This window comes from Mustela erminea, chromosome X, assembly GCF_009829155.1.
Source record: "Mustela erminea isolate mMusErm1 chromosome X, mMusErm1.Pri, whole genome shotgun sequence".
Classification (NCBI taxonomy): Eukaryota; Metazoa; Chordata; class Mammalia; order Carnivora; family Mustelidae; genus Mustela; species Mustela erminea.
The window spans coordinates 84,827,588-84,837,522 of record NC_045635.1 but is presented as its reverse complement, the minus strand read 5'-3'; the positions used below and the strand labels follow the sequence as shown (position 1 = coordinate 84,837,522).

The 9,935-nt window shown below is 41.9% G+C and overlaps 1 protein-coding gene across 1 annotated transcript; it reads left to right on the top strand.

The window, feature by feature from the left end:
* Positions 1-436: 436 nt before the first annotated feature.
* Positions 437-2,642, top strand: TCEAL8 (transcription elongation factor A like 8). Its single transcript, XM_032331171.1, has 3 exons — positions 437-566; positions 971-1,044; positions 1,655-2,642. Exon 3 carries the CDS (start codon positions 1,696-1,698, stop codon positions 2,047-2,049), a length of 354 nt encoding a protein of 117 aa, XP_032187062.1. The 5' UTR covers positions 437-566; positions 971-1,044; positions 1,655-1,695; the 3' UTR covers positions 2,050-2,642.
* Positions 2,643-9,935: the final 7,293 nt, after the last annotated feature.

The window sequence follows — 9,935 nt, the reverse complement described above, 5'->3', positions numbered from 1 at the left end:
GATCATTTAATATCGTGATTAAAACATTGAAAAAATTCAAGAGAACTAGTAAAAAAAAAAATCCCACACTCTTACTCCCACATTCTTCTCTAGCGCCTCTACCCCCTCTCCCCCCATTTATCACCCACGCCCATTTTAATGCTGGATGGGATTCCTGGGGAAATGGTGGACTGTAGGTCTCAGGGAGAAGGGGAGGTGGGCAACTTCGAAGCAGAGAGAGAAAGAGATAATTCCCCAAAGAAGGAGAAATGGTCGATTAACCCCTAAAGGCCGATCCTCCCTGGCAATGCAAGAAAGGCGAAGAGCAACTGCAGGGAGAAGATACCAGTTCTATTGTCTCTGATTGGCAAATACGAAAATAGATTGACAGTATCAAGTGGAGGGAATGCAGGGGGCGGGCTGCAGTGTTAAATGGGAGGGGTCACCGAAGACTGGAGCTCATTGATGACGCGACCCTCACGTGACCAGGAGTCGACGTGTGCAGAAGTCCTTATAGTCCAGGGCCTGTTTCCCTGTAGCCGCTCGGTATTGCTGGAGAAAGAGAAAAGTGCCTCGGATTCTTTCAGGTCAGTGTAAAAGCGGGCGCTGCCTTGGGGACCCTCCGGTCTAGGAGCCAGAGAGCAGAAGCCAGGCGGGGTCGCCGCCGTTTTCCCAACATTGCAGTCCGCCAAACTCTGATTTTTGTGCAGGAAATTTGGGCTGTTTGGTGGGGGTGGGGGTGAGGGTGGAGAGGGAGAAGGGTGGCTAGTTGACACAGACACAGAAACAATTTGGGAAATAACGTGCGTTTCCCACTCCCTGCTTGCAGGGAACTGGTGGGCACGGGGCAGGGAGGGCGGGGTTGCCTTAAAAGGAAGGAGAGGATGAGGACGTGGGACAACTTTAGACGAGTAAGGCCTAGAATCGCGAAAAGGACCGGTGATTCAGGTACTGGCCTATTCGCTCAGCAAGCACTCCTGTCGGTCTGCAGGACTCTTTGGTCTCTTGGGCGCAACACAAATCGAGTGAGGGAAGGAGGCAGGAAAATCGCCCGGATCCCTGCAGGTCAGTTTGAGTGCAATTGCCTCAGGTCCCTTCGGGTAGGGATGGGGGTGGGAGTGGGAGTGCGTGGATGACACCAAAGCATATCCTGGGGTCGCCACAGCCTCTCCCCATCCGGATTAAGCGCTGGAGGCCTTTGCAGAGCCTGCAGCGGAAATGGGGCGGGAGCGGGGGAGGCTGGAGAGACGTAGAAGGGGGAGGGGAGGCCTGAGACTGCACCAGCAGATCTCAGGTGAGTGGCGGGAGATTGGGACCGCGAGGGAAAGCCCGAGAGGGCGGGAATACTGGAGACCAGCGTCTAAGGAGGGGGTTAATTGCTTCCGCGCCGCCCGCGTTTCTGGGCTGGGAGCGGCCTGTAAGCAGAGCCTGCTGGGAAATGGTGGGCTGGAGCGGGAGGAGGGAAGATGGAGCTGGAGCAAGAGGGGGAGGGAAGGGAGGTGGAGGAAGGGGTGGAGTCAGGGGAGTTCTGAGTCTGAGGACCTAGCCTCCTCCAGTTGGAGAACTTTGACAATTAGGGACCTGAATGAGATGAGGCCAGTCTCCCTGGGAACCCATACTTTGGCGGCTGGTCTGTTTGTCTGGCATCTAGTTGTTTTGTTTCCTTGTTTTCTAGGATTAATTTATTAAAAAAGAAATAACAGAAAAATACTCAACATGCAAAAGTCTTGTGAAGAAAATGAAGGAAAACCACAGAACATGCCAAAGACGGAGGCAGACCGCCCTTCGGAAGATGTACCACAGGAGGCAGATGGAAATCCTCAACCTTCCCAAGAAGGTGTAAGCCAGGAAGCAGAAGGAAATCTTAGAGGAGGGCTGACCCAGCCTGGCCAGGGGTTTAAAGAGGACACTCCTGTGAGGCATTTGGACCCTGAAGAAATGATAAGAGGAGTAGATGAGTTGGAAAGGCTTAGGGAAGAGATTAGAAGAGTAAGAAACAAGTTTGTGATGATGCATTGGAAGCAAAGACATTCACGCAGCCGTCCTTACCCTGTGTGCTTTAGGCCTTGAATTCTTTTTTTGTCTGATACTAAAATCTGGCCCCTGCTTCTTTCTGTTAGTGTTTTCTGATGTATCTTTGACCTTCGTTTTACTTTAATCATCTGGTGAAATTTTGTTTTAGGTAGTTTCCTTGTTACCAGCATCTCACTGGATTTTGTATTTTGACCCATTCTCCAGGTCTGTTTTTCAATTGGAAAGTTTAACACATTTGCATGGAAATATATTCGTTCTATATTGTAAAGTAAAACATAACAGGTTATAAAGCGGTATATTTAGTATCAGCTCACATATGTAGGATTAAATCCCAAATTTGTGTGGGTATGTGTTCTACATGCAGACATATATCAAAAACGTAACTGCTTATTTCTTTGTGGCGTGAGCTTTTTTCTTTATGCTTATATGTATTTTTTTTCACGAACACATGTCACACACACAAAAAGAATTAAAGTTTTATAAGTAAGAGTTAAATAATTTGCAACCAGCTTATAAGGGCAATGGGGGCACCTAAACTCTTGATGGAAGAACTATTAAAAAAAATGTAAACCTCAAGTTACCTCTGGATTTCTTAGCCAGAGGAATAAAACTGGCAATTATTACAGATATACTTGCTTAAGACTCAGTCTTTTTCACGGGGAAAACATTTGGCTCGCAGGGCTGCTGTGAGGAAGAAATGAGGTGACTGAGCTGGGCTTGGTGGACTCTTGTTCCCACCTGTGCATATAGAACCCCAACCCGCAGCAGAGCATCAGTTATTTGAGGGTGGGCCCTGACACGACTCAACTGTGCTCAGGAACAAGTCCATTAGTAGGCAAGGCAGTGGGGGGGCTTCATGCCAGTATTGGTTGAGTCCTGCCCTCTCTTCCCCTGGGTTCTGCCATGCCTGCTGGGCATCTGCGGCCTCTTCTGCTGGCCCTCACTGTTCCTGGTGCACTGGGGTCTGCCCTGGGTGTCAAAATCCATTCACTTTCCTGGAGTCCCCGGTGGGCTGAACTCCTCACTCTGTATTTTGAAACCTCTCTGCTTCATGGGGACCCTTCACACAGGTAAGACTGCTTGGGCCACGATACCTTGCAGGGTTCCTAGCAAGACAGCCTCTTCTGTTTTCAACCCCAGAACCCCTCCTCTGTATTAGAGGTTGGACAAGATGAGGCCGTTTTGGAGTTGGACCAAGGTACCAGTTGGAATAAAAAAAAAAAAGCTGTAGTTAGAGTTGCCTTAGGTCTAAAGACAAAGGTTTTGTCTTCTGTGAGATGATCTCTCCCTGAAGGCTCCTGGCAGGCCTGACCTACTAGTTCAGAAGACTGAATATTCATAAGTTGCACAAAGCAATACAGGAAATAGATCTAAGGGAATAGTCTCTTTCACCCTATCCCATTTCCTGTTAAAACATGAAAAATAAAACTAGCAAAGGCATTAAAAACCGTATAAATCTACAAGCAGAAGGGCTATTATATATATGTTAAGAATTGTATTTCTTTCCCCTATGGAACAAAAACCCTGATAGCCCTATGTATTTGTGTTAAACTGAGACATGTTTTAATATTTAATTGGTTTCTTGATTTAATTATTACTAAGGAGCTGGTGTTACTCACATTCTGCTGTTGACTCAATAGTCAACAAATTATTTGTCTAATAAGGGAAACAATTCCAAAAAGTGCATGAAATAGTGTGCACTCCAAATGTTTCATCAAAGTCTAGCATAATCACCTGCGTTAGAACTACCTTGGGGAGCATCTTTAAAATACTGATTTCTGGAGATTCCTGAGTGGCTCAGTTGGTTATGCGTCCGTCTGCCTTTGGCTCAGGTCATGATCCCAGGGTTCTGGGATCGAGGCCCACATTGGGCTTCTTGCTCAGCAGGTGTTTGCTTCTCCCTCTGCCTGTACTGTCTCTCTTTCTCTCTCTCTGACAAATAAATAAACCCCCCCAAAAATACTGATTTCTGGGGCCCACCCTAGGACTCACTGACTGGAGGTGGGCTATAGAAGTAACAGTTAGCAAGCTCCTCTAGGTGATAATGGTGCAAAACTGCAGCATGAGAATGACTGGTATATACAGTGCGCTTTCCATTATTACAAATATGAACTTCTATTAGAAGACAATATTGGTGAGTGTTTTTTGAGATTCAGAAAGTAGAGGTCTATAACTATGTTTATCTTTTTAACTATGAAAAGACTGACAGATTTATACATAAAATTTGGAATATTTCAAAGAAGTACAAGGTAAAAAGACGAGGGACTATAATATTAGATGCACTTTTCTTGACTGAACATCATGTTTGGACATGGATTCACTCCTTCAAACATGAGTGAAATTCATTCATGTTCTCTTTTTGCGATCAGCACATAAAATGGTGAGCCAGTCCTATGTATACCTTCTGGCTTTGTTTTTATTTTTTCATTGTGTGAGGTCATTTTGGGGGATCTTCATGTCTTCAGACCATTCTTCAAGGTTGCAAGAGCCTGATGGATGCCAGTTGGGTTAGACTCTGGCTGGAGTGAGCTGAACTTCCAGGGGCTAACCGTACCAGTTTGACAAAGCAGGATGAATCCATTCTCCTGGTGCTCAAAGGGGCGGTGCTCAGGTAGGCTGTGGAAGGGCTCACCTAAGTCACACTTCTCTCCAGGGTGGATCTGATTTTGGTTTCTGTGCTCCAACCTGCCCCAGGCATGGACTCTTCCTAAGCTGATGACTGGGCTCGTCTGGACATACATGGAGGACAACAATTGTCCTCACTGCAGGTCAGAGCACTTTGCCTTTCCTTCCTTCTTCCTTTCTTTTTCAGGGAACTTTGTGTGAGGGAAGAGATAAAGTCCAAAAGATTCCTAAATGGAAACACGGGCTGTGAAAGTCTTTTGGTAAGCAATTTTCTGAACTGGGTCTGACCAGGTAAATTGGAGATAAAGAAGAAGATGCTGACCCTCCTCTCAGAGTCCAGTGAAGTAGCTCCCCAAACAGCTGAAGTGAAAATGGGGACAGATCTCAGATAAGAAAGACATCCCTTATCTCTCTCTCACCTACCTTGCTCAGACTCCCAGAAGGGCCTCTGTTGGTGTGGTTCTGCAATAACTTTAGCTCTGTGTGTGCCTGATGCAGTACTTCTGATGTCTGCATTAGCCCAGGCTCAGGGATATTTAAAATAAAACCCAGTAAAGGAAGCTTGCAAAAGCACGTGGTCCTACAGGTCAGGAGAAAAGGGGTGTCACCTTCTGTTTGAATGACACCATTGCACTGCAGACCCAGCCTTCAACTTCTCAAGCTGTGAATTGGTATGAAGATGCTGTTGAAGGCATTGATGGTGGAGGAAGCAATTGTGACCCTTGCTCTTTAGGTCTGCCAACTGAGGAATTATTACTACTTTTTTTGATATCCTAAAACACTGTTTGGGCAATAAGGTGAAGATAAAATTCAAAAATTGGGGTTTAGGAAGGCAAAACGGTAAGTGTACAGCCTTAGAACCAGAAAAACTTGGGTTCCAATCTCAGCTCTTTCCCTTACAACATGTAACATTGACAAATCACTTATCTTTTTTTTTCTTGGAGGACACCTACTATGTTTGAAACTGGGCCATTTATAGACTCTCTGGAAATAGAACTCTTAGATCAAAGAGAAAATTTCTCCTCCACCACCATCATTGCTGTTATCATCATCATAATTATTATCATCCTCATCATCATCTTCATCATTATCATTACCATCATCAAGGGATGATTTTGAGTAAATATTCAGTGGATTCCTGTTGGGCACAGGCCACATACTGTGAAGATTTCTAAGATTCAGTGGGCAAGCCCTGGAAATGCATCATCTGAAAGGGTGAGGCCAATATAATGGGAAAGCACTGGCTAGAAATGGATTCTCTGCTTATGAGAAGTGTGAGCCCAGATTGGTTCATTCATCTCTAACATGAGTAAAACCCTACATAAACCCATAAGACTGTTGTGGGAAGTAAATGCAGAAAACTATATGAAATTCCTGGCATGCAACAGACCTATAGAGAATGTTAGATCTTTGATCATCATTATCAAGTGTTGTCATCAAAATCATCATCATCATCATCATCATCAGATGATCCTGAGATAACACTCAAATACGAACTCAGAAAGTCTGTGCTTCCTTGACTCCATATCACCCTTTCGAAGGAAAAGTCTATTTTCATTTCTTTCATTCAACCTTATCCCTTGCATAAAAGAAGCAAATAGTACATAAACTAAATGGGATAACTGTCATTCATTTGCAACTATAAAAGAAATAATTGGATCCTATATACATTTATAGCATTTATGCACTCTGGTACCTTTTGTGTATTGGGGGATGAAAAAAAATTCCTTCCACATTTCCAATTTATTTGGTTACCTTCCTGAAAATTTGAAATCATGAACAAAATCTTACTTTCATGAATTACAAAACATGATGTAGAAATATCTCTTTGACATGGAAAGCTGTTTCTGACCATCATACTCTTTCATGGAAAAGCCAGCTGCAATACACACACACACACACACACACACACACAGAGAAAAGAGAAATATCAAACTATTTGAAGTGAATATTTCTAAATAGTGTTACTATGGGAAATTTATAACTTCATCTTTATCTTTCTCTGTATTTCCAGTTTTAACTTTTTCAATGAACATGTGTTTTTTTAAAGATTTATTTATATGAGAGAGAGAGGGAGGGAGAGAGAGAGAGATTGTTAGAGAATGTGAAGAGGGGGCTATACGGGGGATGGAGAAGCAGATTCCCTGCTGAGCAGAGAGCTGGACAAGGGGCTCAATCCCAGGACCCTGGGATCATGACCTGAGCTGAAGGCAGATGCTTCATTGACTGAGGCACCCAGGCATCCCATCTGGAATTTTTATAATTAGAAAAGGATCATAAAAGCGAAAGTAGTTTAATTTTATTTTTCCTGTCTCTTTAGCTGAGATAGGGCCTGTTGGCTCTACCAGTTCCTTGTTTTCTTTCTGTTCCATCTTCTAAGAAGAACCTGGTGTAAGTTTTAGAACTTTGAGTGTACTAGCTGAGAAGCTACCCATAGCTATGCTACCTTGGTGATACTCTACCTTGTGAGAAATGCTGTATAGAATTCTGTCTTTGGTCACAAGGTGGCATTTCATAACTAATTTCTAAATATTCTCTTACAAAGTGCTATTAATTTCTCAAAAATAAAATAGCAATAAACATAACTTTCAAAGAACATTATGAAATTGATTCTTAATTCTGCTTCTAAAAATACACAATCATAGAAAAATACTGACAGGAAGTGCCTTCAGCTGTATTTGCCAGAGCTCCCAAATTTACATTTCATTTATTGACTCATTCAGGAAATATTCACTGGATGCGTACCGTGTATCAGACTATGCTAGCCATAAATCAGTTTATCCACTCCAGACTTTTCTCCTGAGACTCTATATTCAACTGTCTGCATAAACCGGCCACATGAGCTAAGATAAGTGTTATCCAACCATATGGGCATAACCCTGCATGGACACAAACTCATCACTTAGCCAGTTTATCTCTTAATCCTGGAGGCTCACCATGCAAAATGGGGGCAGTATGAAAAAACTGGCAAAGCATAGGTTTAGAGTCAGAAAAAATTTTGTTGTAATAGACTTTTTAAAATTTCTAACACTTGTAATTGATCAAAAGGATTCTTAGTAACCTAGAAAGTGGATTAATGATAAAAGGTTTCAGATACAAGACATACCTATACATCAAGGTTTAAAGTCAAAATCTATGTTACACATTTGACAATGATTGTTGTAGATGATTTCCAAGGTCTGTTTCCTTCAGCCCCCCACCTCCTACCCTGTCGTTAATTGAGCTCCCACTAAGAGCCCTGGCCCTTGGTTAGGCCCCGGGACACAGCAGTGAACAAAAGAAAGTTCCTGTCTTTAGGTTGCATCTATTTTGATTTACACTCTTAAAAAAAAAAAAAAGTGAGGTAATATTTACATACGGTGAAATGCGCAGATCTTAACTGCACACAATTGTGTGTAAAATCGGACATTTCCATTACTCCAAAAAGATTTCTGTGACTCCAAAAAGTTTCCTGTCCTTTTCCATAGTGTGAATATACAGCAATTTGTTTATCTACTCAGATATACTGGATATTTGAGTTTTTTCCATATTTTTGTCTATTATAAATATAGCTGCCATGAATACACTTGTACACGCATTTTGTGTGTGTGTCTTCTTATTTCTCTTTGGTAAATATCTAGAAGTATATCTAGGCAAGAGAAAATATAAATATAGATACATAAATATCTAGGCAAAGAAAAGGCGACTGATTTTACATGAAATTGCCAACAGTTTTCCAAATCGGTTATCACATTTTGTACTCAAACAATGTATGAGAATTTCAGTTGCTCCACATTCTCACCAAAACGTCAATGCCATGAAAGAAAGAAGTAGAGAGAACATTCTAGATTAAAAGAGGTAAAAAATACGTAGCAACTAAATACAATGTTTGAATAAGGATGGTAGATAAGAAAATAGTATTACATCAATGCTAAATTTCCTGAATGCAATCACTGTATTGTGCTTGTTTAGGAGACTGTCCTTATTGTTAGGAGATAAAATGCTGAAGTATTATTCTATGATTAACTTTTAAAATTGTTCAGCAATGAAAAAAGAAAGAAGATGAATATATAGTGAGAAAGAAATTGGCAAAATATTAATTGGTGAATCTAATCTAGGTGAAGGGATTAAGAGTACATAGGCATTTACTTTATTATTTTTGAAATATTTTGTAGGTTTCAACTTTTCAAAATAAAAAGTTAGTGGTAGTGGAGTGGGGGAAAGCAGGATATCTGGTTAGCCCTCAGAAGTAAAGGTGGCTAAATGAGAACCTAGAATCAAGATTGACAAATTTGGTTATCGGCAAACATAAGGGGATTATGCAAACAACTTTAGAGGAATTTAAAGACAGAGGCAGCTGGCTGAATTCTACTTCTGGCAATAGCTTAAGAAACCATTCCAGGGACACCTGGGTTGCTCAGTCAGTTAAGCGTCTGGTCTGCCTTCGGCTTGGGTCATGATCCCTGGGGTCCTGGGATCGAGTTCTGCATCAGGGTCCTTGCTCAGTGACAAACATGCTTCTCCCTCTGCCTGTTCTGTCTCCTCTGCCTGTTGCTCCCCCTGCTTGTGTGCTCTCTCTCTCTGACATAAACAAATAAAGGAATCTTAGAACAAAAGAAAGAAAGAAATCATTCCATAGGCCAACATGTTGGGGCAGACCACCACATGTCATCAAGACTTTTTGGTAAAAGTTAAAATAGTAGTTATCTGCACACCATGGATACAATCATATTCTTGTGGGAGGAAGAGAGGAGCTTGACAGCATCTAAGTGTCCAACAAAAGTGGACTGGAAACAACCTTAGGACATTAAGCCAAAAAGAAGAATATAGTTTAATAAGAAAACCTGAAAGTATTGTATCAGATCTTGATGTAGAAAGACTTATGTGAACTGCTTTGTCAGCAGGAAAAGTATAGGGGAAAACAAAACAAAACAAAACAGAGACCAAGGTTGGTTCTGTCCCATTCAATCACCTCCAATGCAGAATAAAAGCAGTGTTCAGGAGCCCCAGAGCAGGTGTTCGGAGTGAAGAAGGATATATAACAATGATAGGAATGGGGTAACAGGGGTGTGAGGACACAGTAAGGATGGGAGTAAAGCAAAAGAATCCGAAATAAGAGTAGTGTAATCTGTATTTACACAAGAGTCAAAGGTGAAACTGAATTCAGACTAGAAATATAACAGGACTATAATATAGTGGTGTACATAAAGTTGCCCTCTCCAAGAACCACCTTTTATACCAGTCTTCTAAACACTCTTTAAATGGAGTTCATCTCTATTAACAGCTAAAAGCTGATATGAAAATATACAAAAATGTTC

Coding starts and splice junctions, on each gene's coding strand:
- TCEAL8 (XM_032331171.1), top strand. CDS start 1,696: ATGCAAAAGTCTTGTGAAGAAAATGAAGGAAAACCACAGAACATGCCA.